General features: G+C 38.1%; 1 protein-coding gene and 1 long non-coding RNA gene across 2 annotated transcripts; both read right to left on the bottom strand.

Annotated features, from left to right (window-relative positions):
- Positions 1-3,600: 3,600 nt before the first annotated feature.
- Positions 3,601-5,898, bottom strand: RR3 (response regulator 3). Its single transcript, XM_077386317.1, has 5 exons — positions 5,486-5,898; positions 5,269-5,360; positions 4,683-4,760; positions 4,486-4,556; positions 3,601-3,972 (listed from the first exon to the last, which is right to left on the bottom strand). Exons 1-5 carry the CDS (start codon positions 5,574-5,576, stop codon positions 3,780-3,782), a joined length of 525 nt encoding a protein of 174 aa, XP_077242432.1. The 5' UTR covers positions 5,577-5,898; the 3' UTR covers positions 3,601-3,779.
- Positions 5,899-15,632: 9,734 nt separating this feature from the next.
- LOC143882935 (uncharacterized) lies at positions 15,633-19,891 on the bottom strand. The gene is made up of 4 exons (XR_013252325.1): positions 19,829-19,891; positions 19,646-19,721; positions 19,023-19,444; positions 15,633-15,761 (listed from the first exon to the last, which is right to left on the bottom strand). It is a non-coding gene; the product is annotated as an uncharacterized LOC143882935 (long non-coding RNA).
- Between the last annotated feature and the right edge of the window lie 957 nt (positions 19,892-20,848).

Genomic DNA, 20,848 nt, shown 5'->3' with positions numbered 1-20,848 from the left:
TAATGAATTGAAAATGCCTGCAACCATAATTTTTTTTTCCACAGAAGAGTAGCTTACCCAATGTTGAGAGCGGAGGAGACGAGAGAACTGTGAGTTCCCGTTTGATTGCCAAAAAGTATGCAAGTTAAAGTAAAAGTACATTTTTTTCCATTTCCAGCTTTAGTTGATTGCCATTTACCACTCACATGGCTGTCATTGTCGCCTATAAATTTTCCAAATACTTTGTTTGACTTCCCTTTCAAATCAAGAGAAAGGGAAAGTAAACAATTGAGAATCTATACGCCTTTTCTTCTGCTTCTGCTTCTGCTGACCAAGATTTGTGCCTTTTTGGATGAGTGTTTCAAAACATGGACCGGTCAAAACGCTGCTGAAGAAACTCCTATTCCCGCTAGACATGACGCGGTCGAGTACTCAGTTAATGTGGTAGTAATTCAGAAGAGTCAAAGAAGTTTTTATGGATTATGTAGGGCGAAACGCGGAATGTGGCGGCAAAACTTGGAATGCGACTAAGTTAAAAGGGAGTCGACTCGGGAAAGTCCACGATGACGTGGGGGAGTTTTAGAACTATGGTTTGGATGCGCCGCATAGACTTGGAGGGTAGTGGAATAAGAAATCAACAAGGAAGAGACAAGCATTGGATTTGCTTGGAATTACCTCCGGGAATAGTGGTAAGTAGGGGGTGTCATAACCAATATAGAGGATAAGAGAGAGAATGGAAGGAGAGAGAAAAAGCAACATTTTCAAGACTTTTCAATTAAAATTTCACCTTTTTTGGAGAATTTGATTTGAAACTAACAGACATGCAATAATTATTTAGGAGACATCCCAAGGAGTAGGGCTGCAACTTGGGTCGGGTTTTACCCGACCCGCATCGACCCGACCCGAAAATAGCTTGGGTTGGGTTCATGTTTTGCGGGTTTCGGGTCGAGCCGGGTTTGAGGGGGCCCAACCCGACCCGAGTTACTTAAGTTATAATATGTTTTTTTTTTCAAAAAATTTATTACTTTAAAAGTGAAAACTTAAAAGTAAAACTCACGCACGCAATCACAGGGACTCTTTCCATCTTATGTTCGTTTCCCCCCTTTAGCTCTAGGGTTTCAAGTTTCAACTAAATCGTTAATGCACTAAATAGTTTGTTGTTTATTTCATATGAGTATAATCATTTTCATTTGGTAATTAATGCATCAATTAATTCTCTTTGGACTAGTTATTAGTTAATGCACTAAAGAGTTTGCCATGCTTGAGTTTTTCTACTTCTATGAATTGAGTTGCCTTGCCAAACAAGAGTTTTCCTTAAAAAATTGCGTCAACGTAAAAAAACCCGACCCGACCCGACCCAACCTGAGATATTTCTCGGGTAGGGTTGGGTTCTTCAAAACCCGACCCGCCCGACCCGAGTTGCAGCCCTACCAAGGAGTCACCCGAAAGTTCAATGCAATATTGACTACCAAACCAGGAATGGCATCCCGAATCCAAACAAATTCCCAATGGCTGCGGGGATTTTGTGCAACCAAACACAGCCCGGATTGAGAGAGAGAGAGAGAGAGAGAGAGAGAGAGAGAGAGAGAGAGAGAGAGAGAGAGACCCAAAAGGGGATCCGCCCCGACCAGGGAGGTGATTCCCCGGTTCAAGTGTGGATGGGGATTGAAAAAAATTCCCCGAAGCGGGGACACGGTGGGGATGGGGATTGCCCCACCCCGCCCCGTTATCCCAATACAAAATTGAATTTTCCGCTAATAAATTTCAGTTTGCCGCTTTTAATTTGGGTAGCCGCACTTGCCATCGAACAAATTTCCTTTGGTATTCTTAAATTTTCCATAATATCTTTTTCAAATGCATTTTTAGTAGAATTTTTCAATTAAAAAATAGATCAAAGACGTTTCACTGTAGTGTGCAGGACGGGGATGGGGAATAGATTTCCCCCGCAGGGCAGGGACGGGGATTCCACGCCATCCCCGAAGTGGGGACGGGGCGGGGATGGGGAATTTCCCTCGAGGCGGGGACGGGGAATACAACATCCGGCCCGCCCCCATCCCGTTGCCACCCCTAAGTTGAACCCAGGTCAGGTCAGGTTGACCCAACCCACATCAAAACTTGACTTTTTTTAAAAAATACCATTTTTCTTTTTTGTTTTTTTAGAACATAAAACCCTAAAGGGGAAAGATATCACCATAACTAGGTCAACCGGACCCAACCATACTCAACCTGGCCCGAATTGGGAAATCGGGTTGGGTTCGGCTTGAGATATTAATTTTTCGGGTTGGGTCAGATCATCAGGTTGAGAGTTGGGTCGGGTCGGGATTAGGTTGATGGTTTAGAGTTTTGGGTTGGGTTTGGGCAACCCGACCCAACTCGACCCGAGTTGCATCCCTACTACCTCTCTACCACTCTCTAACCAATTGATAAACTAATTTTCCATAGAAAAAAAAATTATGGTTGCCAAAAATTGCTACCTAGGTGATAGACTGTGAGCACCCAAAGTTAATCCTATATAGGTGCAGTTTGGATATATGGATTTTATGATCCAGGATTTTCTTTTTCATAATTTAGAGGGAAATGATCATTTGATTATGGCTAATTTAAAGGGATATCATCACAAATTATAGGTCCCTCTAACTAAAAATTGATTATGGTTGGTTCTGAGTTATCTTTTTTATTGTGCAAAATGTAGTGAATTTTAGAACTGCTTTTCCTTTCCAGGAAATTCCTGCAGTCCAATTAGAGAGAGCCGCCTTGGTGTGTGTGTGTGTGTGTGTGTGGGGGGGGGGGGGGGGGGGGGTTGGATGATGTGGGGTGGTCGTTGTTAGCATTCCCTCACTCCTAACCCGAGCCTTGGGTTGAGGGTGCTCAACCCTAACCCAACCCATCTAACCCGAAATTGGGCCGGGTTGAGTCGGATTGGGTTCCGGTTTCCCTAGGGCCAAACAGAAAAATACAAGAAAAAACATTACCCATAGACGATCAAGATAAAATTAGAAGACCGAGGTCGGGTTCAGTTCAGGTTAGGTTGCCAATGTCTCAACCCTAACCCAACTCGAAATTAGATCATGTTGGCTTTTCCCAACCCGAGAAAATGCCATTCCAGCCAGAGCCAAAATTGGATTGAACCTGTCGTGTTCATGTTGAGCCCGACCCAAGTTGTACCCCTATAATACAGAGAGAGAGATGACCAGAATCATATAAAGATGAGAACATAAATATTTCTCTTAAAGGGATACGATGTCAGCACAACCATGTTTTAACAATTGAACAAACCTTTTTTTTTAATTTTCTTTTGAAAGTTAAATTAGAGGTGTGCAACAAGAGGACTTCCCAGGAGGTCACCCATCCTAGTACTACTTTCGTCCAAGCACGCCTAACTTCGGAGTTCCGATGGGATCCAGTGCATTTGATCTTTTATTTTTTAATTGACTTGTGAAACCTATTTCGGAACTGTAATGACCTTTGGCAGCTCTTTAAATAGTAAAGGACAAGATGGGTTAGTGCAAATATCAAAACATGGTTGTGCTGATATCATTTTCCCTCTCAAATTGGAGACACGTGTTGCTCAAATTTAGTAGCCTTCACTGAATCAAAACTGGTAACAACTAGAGTTGATGATTTTAGCACAACAAAATTAATTGGAATGTATTTTTATACAGAATTCCCACTTCCAACAGATTCTTTCCTTGTGCATCTCCCTCTCCCCTCAAACCTACATTTCTTTGAGCCTGTTTTATGGCTTTCATCAAACATGAAGGAAAAAATTGATGAAAAATGAGAAGTTATGGGGATGTATATTAGGCTACGATCAAGCCACTGTATCTTGGTCTCCTCCTATCAACAGAAATGCCTTCATCCATGGCCTTTCTTTTGTTGTTGGATTGTTGTTTCTCTATAGATTTTCCCTTTAATAGATGTGGTCTAAGCCTGTTCATATCTGATAGTTGGACTGGTTTCAGAAAGAATTCTTCTGCCCCTTCTTCCAAGCATCTGTTCAATAGAATCATCATTTCAGGAACGGAATCCGAAATCCGTAGAGGATTTATTTTCTTAGTTTTTTTTTTTTTTTTGAAATATTGTTTCTAAAACTACGGGTCAAGGAATTTTATACATGTTTTGATGTAAGTTTCAAAATGATTGTAAAATTAGATTTCCAATGCACCTTAACTTATGGACACTAGTTGGCAAAACCCTTAAAACATTTGTAAACATCTCAAACCATCCTCAAAACGTGTTTAAAATTATGTTTCCAATGCACAACCAGTGCCCCAATCGTTTGCAAAAGCCTTTATTTTTTCAAGATTTGTTCTCTAAAGAATCTGTTCAATACCAATCAAAGCATTTCAGGTAGAAATCCATTGTGGGTTTCTTTTATTTTTTCCAAATTTGTTTCCAACAAGTTAGAAAATGCAATTCTTTTAAAGATGGGCAAGAAAAAAAAACTATTGGATTTTTGCATTAAAAAACTCTCTAAAAAGGAGCTCTTCTCATTCCTATGCTTACCTGTTGATCCTTGAAGGTACATTCTCAGATGACATGATCACAACAGGTATGTTTTTCAGGGATGATGATTCCTGATTAAAAAAGAAAAGGAAACTAAATATAAAAAAATTGGAGGGGAAAAAAAGAGATAAAAGGTCATGTAGAACAGAAAAAAAATTAAGGAAAAAGGAAAAGAAGGCTGGAAAAAATTGATGTACCTTGATTTTCTTGAGCAAATCGTAGCCAGTCATTCCAGGCATACAGTAGTCTGTAATTATCAAATTCACTTCCATTTCCTGCTTTCCCAATCAGAATGTCATCAAATTAAAACTATAATAGCACTTAATTCTCAGAGATCATTATTTCAAGATTTTATATGGTATAAGTCCACATATAGTCCAGTATTTTTCAAAAAGTACTGTACAACCCACATCATAGGATGATCCAAACCGTCCATTTGATGGGCCAGAACATAGATAGGCTGCGCCACAAAAATCATTTCCATAGGATGACCCTAACCCTCCGATATTTAGAGGTTTTCATAATAAGCAGTTCCTCTATAAAATGGAGTGCTAGGATCATCCTATGGAAATGATCCGTTGGTCACAACCTATATCCGTTGTGGCCCATCAAATGGACTGTTTGGATCATCCTATGGTGTGCGCAGTACAGTACTTTTTTAAAAATACTGAACTATATGGGCTTACACCATATAAAAACTCCAGAATTTCATTAATTCAAAAAAAAAAAAACACATCTTTCTCCTAAAAAATTGGCACCAATCACATAAGGAAAAAGAAATACCTGATTGTCTAGAGATACAGAAGGTGGGTCTTTATGGGTATCTTTCAAACCCAAAAATTCTAGAGCCTTGCTTCCAGAATCTACTGCAGTAACTGAAATACATAGAAGAAGAAAAAACCAATCAAGGAAAAGGTAAAATAAATGGTTAGATGATGAAAAGATTGGTTTTCAGACAAAGAAAAATCATACTATTCTAATTTTTACTTTGCACACATACCTTGATAAGATGAGGTCTTGAGGAGCCTCTCAATCAGTTTTCTATCTATAATACTATCATCAACAGCTAGAACATGAAATCGGGTTGCCATTATAAGCGAGAAGAAGAATAAGGAGATGGGAAATTTGTAAGAAAAAGGAAGCAAAAATTCTCTTGTTATAGACAAGTAGAACCAAGTTTGTTGAAATAAGACCCCCACCACAATCTCTCAAATCATAGAAAGCAAGATCCGATCAGATTTCATAGGAATCTTTAGAATAATAAGAGGATTTCTGAATTGTTGATCAAGCAAAGGTCTTGCTTTCCTAAAAGAGATTTTGTTATTTGGTTTAGATTCTTTTATTTCATGTGAGTTTTTTAAATGTTTAAAGGATTGGAGAGAGATAGAGAAGGTGTAACTACAGATTGGGAAATGGATAGAAAATCAAAGGATTGGGTCCAAACAAATCCCATTGAGAGATACTATGACGTCACAACTGTTCTTTTCCTTTGTGCCAAATCATGTGCGCCTGCCATATCTTGAAAAAGTGGGGTTCAAAGTCAGGAAAAATTTTATTTGATTCCCCCTAAGATTTGCTTCCCATGTCATTTAATGGACATGCATCCAACTTCACATGAATGCATGAGGGATCACCATAACCATTATAATAAGTGTCTATCTACTAGTCGACCTGTTGGCTGTTGCAGCTCAAATCAGGCCGAGTGTCCGAACGGCTCAATGCGCTGGGTCCCGCCTTCTATTTGGTTTGGATGGCAAGTGGATGGTTTTGACCTATGGCCTTCGCTCACAGACAGACGATTAGGGACACCCAGTGTTGGAACTAGGGGTGGACATGGTTCGGTTCGGTTCGGTTTTGGGCTAAACCCAGAATCGAACCATATATAATCGGTTCCCTGAAATTGGAACCAGAACCGAACCATATATGTATGGAACCGAACCGAACCGAACCAGAACCATATATAATCGGTTCGGTTCAGCTCGGTTCTGGGTTTACCCAACCTTCACCAATGGCCCTGTTTATATATGAATAATGAATTACACTTGGTTATTCTGTTCAACATGGGATAAAGACAATGTGGGCTCCCCCGTAGTGATATAGAAGATCAACGGTCTTGATCTCACTTACTCTATACCTTGTGGTGATATAGAATAAGGCCATGTTTGGAAACCATAATTTTTTTTTATCCATAAAATATTAGTTTATAGTGGAGAGAGATGGGTTAGGAGGGTGGGAGGAGACACTTGAGGACACGAGCGAGGAGAGGGTGAAAATTTTCTAAAAAACAGGGAGAAAATAATTCATATTTTCAATAGTTTTTTTTTTCCTTGTTTTTAGCCCAACATTTCTTGGGCAAAAAAAAAATCAACCATGAGAAATTATTTCAAGGAATATTTGTGGACCCACTTCGGTTCTCGGTTCGGTTCTTGGTTCCGGGATCCCAAACCCAGAACCGAACCGAATTTGCACCGGTTCCCGGATTTCTGAACCTGAACCGAACCATATAGAAATGGAACCGAACCGAACCGAACCAAATGTGCCGGTTCGGTTCGGTTCCTCGGTTCGAACCGGAACCATGTCCACCCCTAGTTGGAACCCCGAGAAACCCTTCAACACTCAAGTCAGATACGAGGCAAACAGAAAGAGAACTCAGCATTAGAAGTTGATGTGTTGCCAAGGGAATGAAGTGGAGCGCTCTCTTTTATAGGTGAAGGTTCCGTATTCTAAGGTACAACAACGCCGTGGCGTCGTATCAATTGCTGGAGAGGAGGTTCCAACATCTGGCATAGTACAACCACTAGAAGATACCGATGATTACAGGCTTTTGGGGCATGGTACGGCTGCCTGAAGTGTCAAGTACAGGGAATGGAAGTAATTTGAAGGTCTGGGCGGATTCTTTCTTCGGAGCAAGTAGCTGATGTGACATGTTCCATGGGAAGCGGCGCACTTAAGTGAGATGGCAAGCACTAAGGGGCCTTGTGCAGCCCCATAGTGTTGTTGTGCTTCAGAGGGTTGTCGGCGTGCTCATGGGTGGCAACATGTCTGCAATCTTGCGGGTGATCTGATAGTGGCGTGTTTATAGTTGGTTGCAAGACATTGGGCGTCAGTTGGCCGAGGGTCTCCTCTTGGCTACGACAGTGAGGGAGACGCGTGGTAGCACTCGGTTTTGGCCTTTGGATGAGAGGGCCCCTCCCGAAGCGACAAATTGGGATCTTTGGGCTTTCGGGCTGTCCAATGCCATGTCATGCCACGTGTCATCATCCGAACATATTCGTAGACTTTCTCTCATAAATAGTTTTCCTATATAGATTGAACTCAATGTGGCAAATGGACAATGCTGGGCCGGCACAGCACGTCAAATTCCGGCCGAGAGGGGCCCGCGGGCCGGGCACGGCACAGCACAGAAGGGTTCACGGACCATGTCGGGTCGGGCCATGCCGATTTCCTCCGAGGCTATGAAAGGCACGGCCCGCCGGGCCGTACCGGGCCGGCCCTCTATTATTTTTTTAATATTGTTTTTTTTATATGGGCCTATGCAGCCATTTTATTCTTTCCAACAGAAGGTCCCACGGAGCTCCATGGTTATTCACGGAGTTCCGTACATTTTATTTTTTTCAACATAAGGTCCCACGGAGCTCCATCAAGATCCACAGAGTTTTGTACACGGAGCTTCGTGGATACCCATGGAGTTCCGTGAAGGCTTTTGTTTCAACAGATTTGTCATTTTTGTGCTGTTTCGCTTTGGGGCCTTCGGAACTTGATTTTATCACAATAAATGAGATGCCATATGGGTTCAAAGATGCATGAACACCACTTGGTAATCCAATAGTTCATTTGAGTTGATTTTAATCTCTCTTTAGTTCATTCGGATATCACCTAACCTTACAATAGTAATTTTAAAAAAATATCGATTGTGCTCGGAATATTTATCTAGAAATCCAGCCGGCACCTTTAAATTTTATTAATATAAAAAAATTATTGCAAGAGAAGAGGAGCTGAGGAGGACATGGAACCTTGCCTCTGACCCACCAATATACAATGAAAGAAAAGATAAAAAAATAAATACAATTACATTGAATTTCAAATTTCAAATTACAACTTCTAAATTAAAAGTCTTCATCAATCTTCAAGTGACTCACCTGAGTCATCTTCCTCTTCTACTATCTTACAATCTATCATCTGTATTAAGCAAGTCCTTCAGGCACATACATATCTCTAATGTATTTTTATGACATTTTGGATCGTTTGTCATCTAAAACATTGTTACCTGCACTAAAAGCAGACTCCAATGCTACTGTAGATATCAAGGGGTTTAGTAAATCACGTGCATGACGGATATCACTGAATAAGTTTTTTCATTTACTTTCCACCACGGCAAAATTTCAAAAGTTTCCCATTATTTGGGATTGATGTAATGATCATTTTTCAAATACAATGATAACTCATTATAAGATGTAGCACTAGTACCACCAGGTTTGGTCTTTTTAGGTTTAATAACGTAAAAATTGGATAATTTTTAGGCCCAGAGCTCCTAGAAGAACTCGGTCTTCTTTATCCATGTGTCCACCTGATATATATGATACATAGATCTTAATACTGATCTAATTTCATTTAAATTCATTTAAACTATGCTCCAATTCATTAGGATCATTATCGAGGTTTTTATTGCACTCTTCTAACAAGGCTTCTAAACCTTCTAACTTAAACCTATGGTCCATTATTGCACTTAAGCAATATAGAAGTGGAATTTTATTAAAATATTTTTTAAAATTTAGTCTCCATGACTTCAATTTTTTGTTCATATTGTTCAGTTCAGTTTGATTAAAGATTAAGTAATGTTATAGAAGTTACTCATAATTATGTTTGAGGTTGGTTTATAAACAACAGAAAAAGTATTAGTTGCAGTGTAAAAACTTCACGCAAATTCATAAAACCGTTACAAACGTTCCAATCTTCTAGAGATACAGTGTAACAAAAAGGTTGAGGTATATTTTTATTACAAATTGATGTTATTAAATTTTATATGGAAAGCAGTGTTTGAACATTAAATAAGTTGAATTCCACCCATGCTTAACATTTAATTTGGATTTGAAAATTTTCTTTCCATGGGTGTTGCATAATTTTACAAATTCTTGTCTTTTATACATTGAAGAACTGATAAATGAAAGATAAGTCTTAATTTTTTCTATTTGTGGTTCAATAACAGTTAAACCATCTTGCACGGTCAAATTTAGAATATGACATTCATATCTAACATGAAAAAGATCTCCATTTAAAATAGGTTGCAACTCATATTTTAATAATTCTACTGAGGAATTATTATTACTAGCATTATCAAGAGTTGTAGGAATTTTTTTTAGAATATTATATTCACGAGCAATAGATAATATGTGTTGCGATAGCATTTTCAGTATGTGGGAATTCCAAAAGACTAAAACTAATTCTTCTTTTTTCTAACATCCAATCGGAATTGATACAGTATGCAGTTACACAAATATATGTTTTACCCTTTTTAGTACTCCAAATATCAAAAGTGAGTGAAAATTTTCCATTAAATTCTTGAAAACTTGAAATCAGTTTTTGCTTACGTTCATAAAAAAGTTTAAAAGTGCCTGATTTTATAGTGTTTCTAGGCACCTTTTTAAAAGTAGGGTTTAAAGCAGATTTAGCATATTTTTCAAAACGTTTCTTTCCCAAAAATAATTTTTTATTCGGAATGTATAATTTATACTACTTGTTCTCTTCTATTTTGATCTTGAGGGTAGGAAAATGTTCCTAATGAGCTAAACGTGTGACTTAGTTGGGTTTGTTTAGGGTCTAATGATCCATACTTTTTAGTACAAGCTTCAGCATACCTTTTCAAGTGGCCTGTTCCACCGGCAACACTATAACTAAGATATTTTTTATAATATTTACAAACTGCCCTAATTTTACTTTTTCATCAGGACGTTTTATCTCTTCATGAATAAAGGTAGACCAAACAGTTGAAGTTCTACCTCTTTTAGGTTTGGAACTAAAAGAAGCTTGGCTCCCACTAGCATTAGGGTTATGCTTATTTTGGACTTGCAATTGCAATTTAGGGGCTAATTCTCCCTCTTCCTCACTCCACTGACCTCCTAAATAAGCTTCCATTAACTCATCATTGTCCATGACTTGGTTGGAGTCATGGCTAATGATGAGGTAGAAGACTTCTTCGGAACCAGTACCCCCAACTAGCTGTTTGAAACACCTTTCGGAGGTATTCTCGGGTTTTCACAAAAAAACGCACATATTTTAAAATTGTTGGGTTTCGGGCCGACGGGCGGTGCCATGCCGGTGTGGGCTGGCAAACCAAGTCCAGCACAGCCCGCTGATATTAGCGAAACGGGCTGTGCCCATGTCGTGCCGTGCCGTGCCGTGCGTTGCCGGCCGTGGGCTGGCACGGCCAGTTGCCACCTTGAGATTGAACTCTAGACTGTTACTATTTTGACTTATACAACGTGTATGGGAAATAAAAGAAAGAATATAAAATATTAACTTTCATTTGATGTCTTTACCATAAAAACGGATTTCAAAAGATTTTTTTTTTATAGAAACAATAAGTCACCAACCATACATTCATTGAACTAAGTTTGCATCATCCTATCCTCTACAATTTCTTGATTTACAATATTTTATAGTTTTTTATTCGTTTTATTACTTTAAACTAGGGAATCAATGTTAAGGGTATTCTCATTTGTTAGTAATGACACTCTTAAAACAATTCTCAGATTGGATGTTGATAGCTATTGAAGATAGGTGTGCCATTATCAATAAGGGAGTATGGATATCATTTACCGTTAAAATAATGTGTAGAATTTCTTACTGATACCATTTTCCTTTAAAATAAACGAATCGTATTTTCTTATGATAAGATGCTCTCGCATTGCCAGCTCTTCTTTCTTGGTATTCCATAGACCTGGCAATCGGGTGGGCCGGGCCAGTTTCACCCAACCTGTAAGGATCCGGGTGGAATGGGCCGGGTGGACCTGCGGTTTTTTTATTTTTTATTTTTTTTGCTGTTTTTATTCCCACACTATAATAGGATGATCAAAACCATCCATGTTATGGGCCATAACGTACATAGGTTGTGCCCGAAAAATCATTTACATGGGATGATACTAACCCTCTGATCTATGGAGGAATTGCATATTATTATTTTTCAACATGGAGTACAGATAACATGTCCCTTTAAAATAACGTATCGAATTTCTTACTGATACGATGCTCCCTTTGCTCTTTCTTGGTCATTTACAAACAATTTCTTTATTTTAAAAGCTTTCTAATCTTGTTACGAATGGCAATCAATTTGCATGAGCTTAATATATAAATGGAAGGAGGGTGTCCAAGTGACCAAAACCAAGGGATGGCAACACCGGTTCCCTTTGGCAATCTTGTAATAGTAGGGTTGTCCAAGTTACTAAAAACAAGGGGTGGCAACACTAATTCCTTATGGCTGTCGCAGTCCGTATTAAATAATTGGGTGCAACCCCCCCTTTAACTCACTTTTTTTAGCATATCTTTTGGGTACCCCTTATTTGGGAAATGATAAATGCACCCCTTTTCATCACTTAGGACACCCAGCTATAGCGTATCAATGATTGCAAAAGGGCTGATGTACTTCACATTTGAAGGAATGAAGTGGCTTGATTGCCACGTACAATACAGCTGGGTGTCCCAAGCGATGAAAAGGGGCGCATTTATCATTTCCAATTCTTTTCTTTTCTTTTCTTTTTGAAATGGAAAGTGTATACATGAAACTTCACTTCTTTTCTTTTCTACACCATTCTAATTAGCATTTAAAAGGTTTTAACCGTTCCTGAAAAACTATCATCAACCAACTAAAAATGTTTAATATTGTGTGGAGTATCGATATCACTTCCTGTTGTAAAGATACGCCCACTAGCAATTTGCGATTTCAATGGCAAAGTAAAACAAAAGAAACCAAACACAAGCAAACACACAATAACACAAAGATTTATGCAGTTCGGCAAAGCCTACATCCACAGCAAAGGCGACGAGAAAACTATAGAAACATGAGATTACAAGAGAAGATCAGTGTCTATCATTAAAACCCCAAGATACCTTAGTACACCATTTTCCCATTTTGCTCTCAAGCCTCTTCTAAAAGAACAAGAGACCGAAAATTAGCCCTAAATCCCCTACATATAAAGCGAGCCGAAACTTACTCAAATCGGGCCGAAATCACTTAAAACAGGCTAGGACAGGCGGCCGGGGGCTTCACCTCGATAAGCAGGCTACATCCGAGTCGCACAAAATATTTCGGACCCCACCGGATTAAATTTAAGACACCCAACTCAACACTTCGCTATTGATCTTCTTAGAGGGAAGATTGGCTTCTTGATCCACTTCGAGGGAAGGATCGGTCCTCCTTTGTGCACAAGACACAATTTCTCAAACTAATTTCTTCATTGATTTCCATTAACAATAACATCTGCTTATATAAAACACGCAAAGATAAACATAAAAAGATCTAGAAAGATCTATTATAAGAATAGAAATAGCTAACTAGAGACTATCATAATCTAACCTAACTACTAAATATATTAAGATATGATCTTATACACTAAATATCTAATTAACCTATTCTACTAAGTGGGACCCAGCTAGGTACGTATCATTCCACCCACCATGAAATTAACATTGTCCTCAAGGTTGAAGATTAAGCACTAGTTGGAAAAAAATGAGATCTTGCGTCCCTTTCTTCCTCCCTTCGTCTTGTAATTAGTCATCGTTTCGCATGTCGTCATCAAGGGTCGTGACAGCTTCATCTTCAAATGAATCTCATCATGTAGTTCATCAAAGCTCTTTTGACATGCTTTTTTGAAATAATTGAGATTTGGATGCACGAATGGTCTTGGATGAGAATCTTCTCGATGGCGTTGGACATGTTGAGAGGGATGACGAATTTTCCGAAGACGAACTCGTCGAACTCGACGACACTGAAAATCAAAAGCGACTTTCTTTTGTGGCTTCTTCGCATTTTCTTCTAGCTGATTTTTTTCTCTCTTGTTCTTTTCTCCTCTTTTTCTATTTCGCTGTTTCCTTTTCATTGTGCAAGCCTTTCCGATCGTTGTGCCGATTTTGTTCAAGCCTTTCGCAAACCGTCGATGTCCTTCCATCATTTCCAAAACAAGTGCTTTAATCTCCTGCAAATCTTCACTTATTGATTCCCAAAACTTCGAAGACGCGGCCATGACGCTGGATCGACTGCTCTGATACCAATTGTTACGAACTCGAATCGGTTCGTAACACGATTGATCTTCTTAGAGGGAAGATCAGCCTCTTGATCCACTTCGAGGGAAGGAACAGTCCTCCTTTGTGCACAAGACACAATTTCTCAAACTAGTTTCTTCATTAATTTCCGTTAACAATAACATCTGCTTATATAAAACACTCAAATATAAACATAGAAAGATCTAAAAAAATCTTATTATAATAATAGAAATAGCTAATTAGAGACTATCCTAATCTAACCAAACTACTAAATATATTAAGATATGATCTTATTCACTAAAATATCTAATAAACCTATTCCACTAAGTGGGACCCATCTAGGTACGTATCAACTGTGCTAAAAAAGATGTGGGTATTCTATTTGTCCTCACAGTGAAAAATTCTCTTATTTCAATTAATCAAAGATCAACTATCTCAAATCAAATTCGGTGACCGGATATCCGATGCAGGAGCGGATAGCGGAAGCTTTGATACGAAGCGAATGGATGTAGGAATCTGTTAGAATCTTGAAGGAAGGTGATGTTCCAAGCGGTTACAAGTGGGTGGTTAGAGGGAAGGAGTAAATAAATAAAAAATGGGTTGTTAAACAAGAAACAAGAGGAAGCAAGGTGTCAATTTGGGTTTTGAAGATGTTGGCCTAAGTTTAAGATGATAATTAGATGTGGTTTTGGGAAAACAACTAGGCTGAGCATAAAAGGTTGAAATTGGCTTTTGGGTGGTATGGACAGCTAGCATGATATGGAAAGGTGTTATGGTTGGTGTTTTCGTGTGGCAAGGTGGCAAAGTTGGATGTGGTTGGGATAGATGGACTACAAGGGATATTCGGGACTGGTTTGTAAAGGTGCTGGGGCTAAAATTTATACAAGGAAAGAGAGGTGTTAAGGGTTGGATTTGCAGGGGATTTGGATAGTTTTAGAAAACATGCCTACATGGTTGTTATGAAGAGGTAAGTAGGCTGAGAATAAGGCAAAAGTTGGGCAGCTGATGGAAGGGTTTTGCCTCCTAAAAGACTAGGGGAAAGTAAAGCTGGTTGGCGTGGATTTGGTGAGAAACACAAAGGAACCGGTTTGGCTTGGGGTCGACTAAATTCCAAATGGGGTCTAAGTTACCACAATCTCAAGTTACTACGAGCTTATGGATGTTTCAAACCAAGTTCAATAAATCCATTTGATTCAAATGAGGTGAAAAGACAGACAAAATGAGTGAAAATACATGTTTGGATTGCAGGATTTTTCTGGAAAAGTTCGGAAAAGAAATTTTTTTTTTTTTTTTTTTTTTTTTTTTTCAGAATTTCCGGTTTGAAAAGAGTGACTTGAACCGCCATACTTCATGATTCATTTACAAGGATCTTTAGTTTATAATGATATTCCTCTAAATAGGCTATAACCATATCATTTTTCTCTAAGAAAAGATTTCCTGTAAGGAATATTTTTCCTGCAATCCAAACACGGATTAGGAGAAGATAAATAAAAGGGAGGGGATGAAATTAGTAGAAAAGTTGAAGAAATATCATTTTCCTATATTTATTTTTGATGAAAATTTTCTAGATTCTTTGGGAGAACAAATGGGCTAATAAGTTTGGAGATACCAAATACACCAAAAGGATGGTGAACCCACATAAACATCATCTCTTTCCTAACATTATCAAGAACAAACAGGTCTAAAGTACTATATAACCCAAATGAACAATGTACCCGATACCAATGTGATACAGAATCCAGAGTAGTATAAATTCAAGGGCTGTTCTTGAGTTTAAGTGTCCTTGGCCTCAAGATCAATCAAGTTCCCATCACTATCAAATTTTGCTGGAGGTTGGAATGCATGTAGGTAAAATCCTGGCTTGTTGAGGAAATGAAGATCAAGAAAAACTCCAACCTGACACAGATGATATTGGGCTCTCACACCAGCAAAACGTCCTCCTGTGCTTATAATGGCAGCAGGTTTACCAGCCCATACATTTGGGGGTCTAGACGCCCAGTCTATGGCATTCTTTAAAGGTGCTGGTGTCACAAAAAAGAGTTAGGAATAAAGAGCTGAAGGAATGGCATGCTATCAATGGGTATTTTAAACATCTGAACATTCTTAACATGAAGACTATATGCAATTTCAACCTGCATACAATACTTACATATGGAATTCTATTATGGACAAGGTTATCAACCATTTAATAAACATGCTAGCCTCAAACATCAACACAGTGTAAGTACCTAAGGATTCTTCCTCACAAAAGAAAAAGGGGGAAACTTGTAGCTCTTGAGGTATCAATCAAAATTAAAATCCTGCTTTCCAAGAACAATATAAATATGGTTTTAAATTTCCACCGAAACAGATATGAAATGACAAAATGTTTCTTTTTTTTATCCCCCACCAAAACAAAATCTCAACGGATTCACTCCACTTCATTATTTCGGTTGAAATTTCAAAATTTTCACCGAATCTTGATCGAAATTCGACCGAAATGGTTGAAACGACAAAAATATGTAAAGATATTTCGATTTAGTGTATAAAGCTATTTTTTCTTAAAACAAAAAACCATGCCCTAATCAATAGAAAATCGAAAAAAAAAACTTTGCAAATCAAAGAAACCCATTTTTTTCCTGCCTTTCTATGAATTTTTTCTGGAAAACCCTAAAAAGTTTGGAATTTTTTTTTCTAGAAAAGCTTAAAATGTTTGGAATTTTTTCTTTAAAACTTGTTTCTTTGATTTGATTTTACTAAGGCCCTGTTTTCAGTTTGAAATTTTTTCTATTTTTACTAAGGCCTGTTTTTCAACCTTTGAGTTATGCATGTATAGATAAATTATCATTCAGATGTAAATGGTGCAAATAGTGGTGCCAATACCAATTGCAAAGGTTGAAGAACATTCAAATGTGAATGGTGCAAATAGTTACCTAAATTTTAACTGAAGAAACATTCAGTCGATTATGACATTTTGGAAGAAGTGAAGCTGCTCTCCATATCAGTGTCTATAGTAACCTATACATATATCCGACCATCGCAGGTGTGAGTAGTGCTATCAAATTAAACTGGGTTCAGTTCAGTTTTGAATCCTTACAAATTTAAAGTTTAAGTAAATGGTACCAAATTTTGCTCCAGATTCTGTCACCTTTTACTTCAATACTAATTATCCCCAACTAAATTGAGTGCCATTTCCAAGTTTGCATGAAAATCTTATCTCCAATATTTCATAGGAACACAAATTTCTATTGGAAGGAACTTGCAACCCAAAAGTAGTATTAAAAGGCTTTCTCCTCTGCAAAGATATTAAACTCAGATTGCTGGGTATCACGTAGCCATCATTTTCCTTTTTAAATCAACATGAGGAAGATAATCCCATGACGAGTTTAAGCACTATGTACTGGCTTTGGGAGACTGTTGATAAGTTGATATTTGAACTTCATATATGAAGTTAATATCCCCATCATAGACACCTAACTAACAAAGTGAAAATCAAAATTGATGCATTTTTCCTCTTTGTGAAAGACTAGATAAGAATCAATTTGTATGGCTACTTTATTGTCATAATCCAAATTGGTTAAAAGTCTCATTGAGATTTCTAGACCTTCCAAAAGAGTTCTCAACCATGACATTGCAAAAGTCGGATGAGCCGTCGCTTTGTACTTGGCGTCGACACTCAAAAGCATGACAATTGCTTCTAAAATAGTGCAAAATCCAATTGTAGATTTTTCTATGTATACACGAACCTGGATATATAGCTACATTAGAGTACGCTTCCAAATTTTCCTTCTTAGAATATATGTGAACTTTAGTAGGACACTAAAATTCTATAGATAGTTTCAAGACTAGATGAGAATCTTGAGCATGCATGAAGCCATGAACTGACTAGACAAATGTGCTATGCATAAAAGGCCAACTAACAGTAAGGTATATTAGCTTACAAACAAGTCTTTGATTAATAACAATAACATCATCTAATAGTTTTCCATTTTAATATGTCGATGGTTTTTCTCTATGGAAGTTCACTTAGTTTTTCAGTAGGTTTACCTACCTCTCACATACAATAAAGAACATACTAATGTCGGGAATAAGTAGTTTTCCAGTAGGTTTACCTACCTTCCACATGAAATAAAGAATATACTAATGTCGGGACGAAGTGTTCCTCTCATGGGATGTACTAACTTAATGTCAAAAGGTACTTCGGAGAAAAGTTCTCAATGCCAAAAACTACTCCAAACTACTCCTTCAACTCTGAAGTAGTGTTAGTGATAAAAGGATCCCCCTCATGAGCTGTACTACCTTAATGCTCACTTGCTCAGTAGGTACTTTGGAGAAAAGTTCTCAATGCCAAAAACTACTCCAGACTACTCCAACTCCTAAGTAGTGCCAGTATTACCACTTTTTCCTGATTATATTGTCTACATATACTCTATTGTGATCCCATACCATTACTATCTACTACTTTGAAACCATATCTTCATCAAAACATAATTGATGACATGAATTCTCATCTCTAATTCCATAATCTGGATCCTTAAGCATTATTATGGGTGATGGATCATCCATCTTCAATTATTCACAGTATTTCTCCTTTTCAAATGTTGAGAAGGTGTAAGCCAGATTTTTTTTCCTCTTCATTCATGGGTTGCATTTGCTTCTTCCATGTTCCAAGAGTTATAGGACACTTTCTACAAAAGATGAGCTTACAGAGAAGAATATAAGGTTATGAATGCTACTCTCTAACAATTGAACCTTCAAATCAGCCTTTCTAGCAATTGGTGGAGCTTGACATGGGGCCTGAATCATATTCCTGGAATCTTAAAAAGAAGTGCTCGATGGTGATTGAGAAGGGAAGGATCTCAGAAACAAAGCTAGAACTGAAAATTCAAGTGCATGTCTAGTCAACAACCTGGATCTATTCAACGCAGTCACTATAGAACTTAACGATGCAAAAGGTGAATGGATTCCTGTGACTGCAATAAGGAGCAAAAGGAAAGGAAAAGCAACGGGTTATAGCATAAGCTCTGGAAAAATATATGGTAAAAATTTGCCACGATGCAATCAACGTATGGAATGCTAGAGGCATAGGAAATCCAATGACTCTTCACCAATTGAAAAACCTCATAAAGATTAATAGAATCTAAGTCTAAGCAATCCTACAACATATGCTCATGGAGGAAAAAATTTTAAAAACAGCCCAAACCATTATCTTGGAAAGATTCATACACAATTCACGCATATGGATCTTCTGGAGTAAATATCTTGGAAATCTCTATAGTCCCTACTAATGAACAAACACTCACCGCGGATATCAGAAGCCCAATGAGTAACAATCGTATATGTGATCGTATATGTGAGGTGCTGCCCCATTGTTAGGAAAAATCTTTGGAGCTACCTAGAAGATTGCAGCAACACCATCAAGCCACGGGTTGTGGGGGAGATTTCAATGCAGTGTTGAGCAGCTCAGAAAAACTTGGGGGAAGGCCACTAAACACCCATGCCTGCCAATACTTTTGGGATGCTATTAATAGTTCCAGGTTGATTGATCTGGGTTTGAAAGGGAGCCAGTTTACAAGATACAACAATCAAACTGGCAACAACTACATATGGGCGAGATTAGACAGAATTCTTGTAAATCACACATGGGTTAGCTACTTCCAATCCTCTAAGGTGAAACACCTTGCCATAATATGTTCGGATCATCACCATCTTTTGCTTTCATTTTCTGAAAACATATCAAAATATATCAGGCCTTTTAAGTTTCAGAACATGTGATTAAGTGATTAACACATGAAGGCTTCATGGATATCATCAAAGAGGAATGATCTAAGCCTACATATGGGAGGCCAATCGATATCTTCACTCTAAAACTCAAGAACATCAAGAAAAAGTTAAAGATCTAGAACAAGGAAAGCTTTGGAAATACCTTCCAAAAAGTGAAAGAAGCTGAAGATTTAGTCCTTCAAGCAAAAACAGAATTTGAAGATTCTCCATCTGATACGCTACCACATCAAATACGCTAATGCCAAGTTAGATCAAGTGCTCGAGAAAGAGGAAATCTTCCTGAGCCAAAAACAAAAAAAAATCAAAACAAAAGAAAAATGGTTACCAAAAGGAGACTGGAACTCAAAATTTTTCCATGCTGCCTTTAAATTCAGCAAGCCATTGTGTCATCAAAAGAATTTGGCATGCAGGTGAATATCACTAGACAAAAGACGTGAATATCATTAGCAAAGTTGTTAAAGATTACTTCTAAAATCTTCTCACTAATGGAGGGACAAGTGATGACAACGAGCTCTTCAATCTTATAACGTCCCTCATCAAGGATGAAGACAATGAAAGTCTTCTAAAAGATCCCGATGAATATGAAGTCAAAAGTATTGTATGGAGCCTTCCTAAAGATAGTGCCCTTGGCCCTGATGGATTTAGCAGATCCTTTTTCATTAGCTGTTGGGACATTATAGGAAAGGAAGTGGTAGAAGCTACTAGATAATTCTTCACAGGTGGCATGCTCACAAGGCACTACACCTCGACCTTCATAACACTGATCCCTAAAGTTTCCCAACCTAAATGCTTTGCCGATTACCGCACAATCAATTTATGCAACTTCTGCTACAAGATTCTTGCGAGGCTTCTTGTTAGAACTTAGAACACTTGCCCCTCTTCTTCCAAAAATCATTTCTCAGGACAAAAGGGCTTTTGTTACAGGCAGAAGCATTATAGAAAATATTGAAATAGCTCAAGAAATGATGCAACCCATAGATCAGACTAACAGAGGAACCAATGTTGCGATGAAGCTTGACATGGAAAAAGCTTATGATAGGCTAAATTGGAACTTCATCCCGAAAGTCATTGAAAGATTTGGTTTCAATGCCAAATGGAGAGAGAACATTACAGAGACCATTCACGGCTGCTGGTACTCAATTATAATTAATAGGGAGCCAATGGGTCAATTTCATTCATCGAGGGGTGTTAGACAAGGTGACCCCCTACCTCCAAGTCTCTTCATCATAGATGAAGAAATTCTAAGCAGGGGTCGCAAGGAGCAATTCCAAAAAGGATATGACCAAATTCTATTCGTTACCTGAGGGTAAACTTCCCCATCACCCATTGTCTTTATGTTGATGAG

The sequence above is a fragment of the Tasmannia lanceolata genome, unplaced genomic scaffold (assembly GCF_043159265.1).
Source record: "Tasmannia lanceolata isolate RefF3 unplaced genomic scaffold, GAP_Taslan_0.1 ptg000002l, whole genome shotgun sequence".
NCBI lineage: Eukaryota > Viridiplantae > Streptophyta > Magnoliopsida > Canellales > Winteraceae > Tasmannia > Tasmannia lanceolata.
This window is presented reverse-complemented; position numbering and strand designations above follow the sequence as displayed.

Coding starts and splice junctions, on each gene's coding strand:
- RR3 (XM_077386317.1), bottom strand. CDS start 5,576: ATGGCAACCCGATTTCATGTTCTAGCTGTTGATGATAGTATTATAGAT. Junction 5,361..5,485: donor CAAGACCTCATCTTATCAAG/GTATGTGTGCAA, acceptor TATGTATTTCAG/TTACTGCAGTAGATTCTGGA. Junction 4,557..4,682: donor ATTTGCTCAAGAAAATCAAG/GTACATCAATTT, acceptor TTTTTTAATCAG/GAATCATCATCCCTGAAAAA.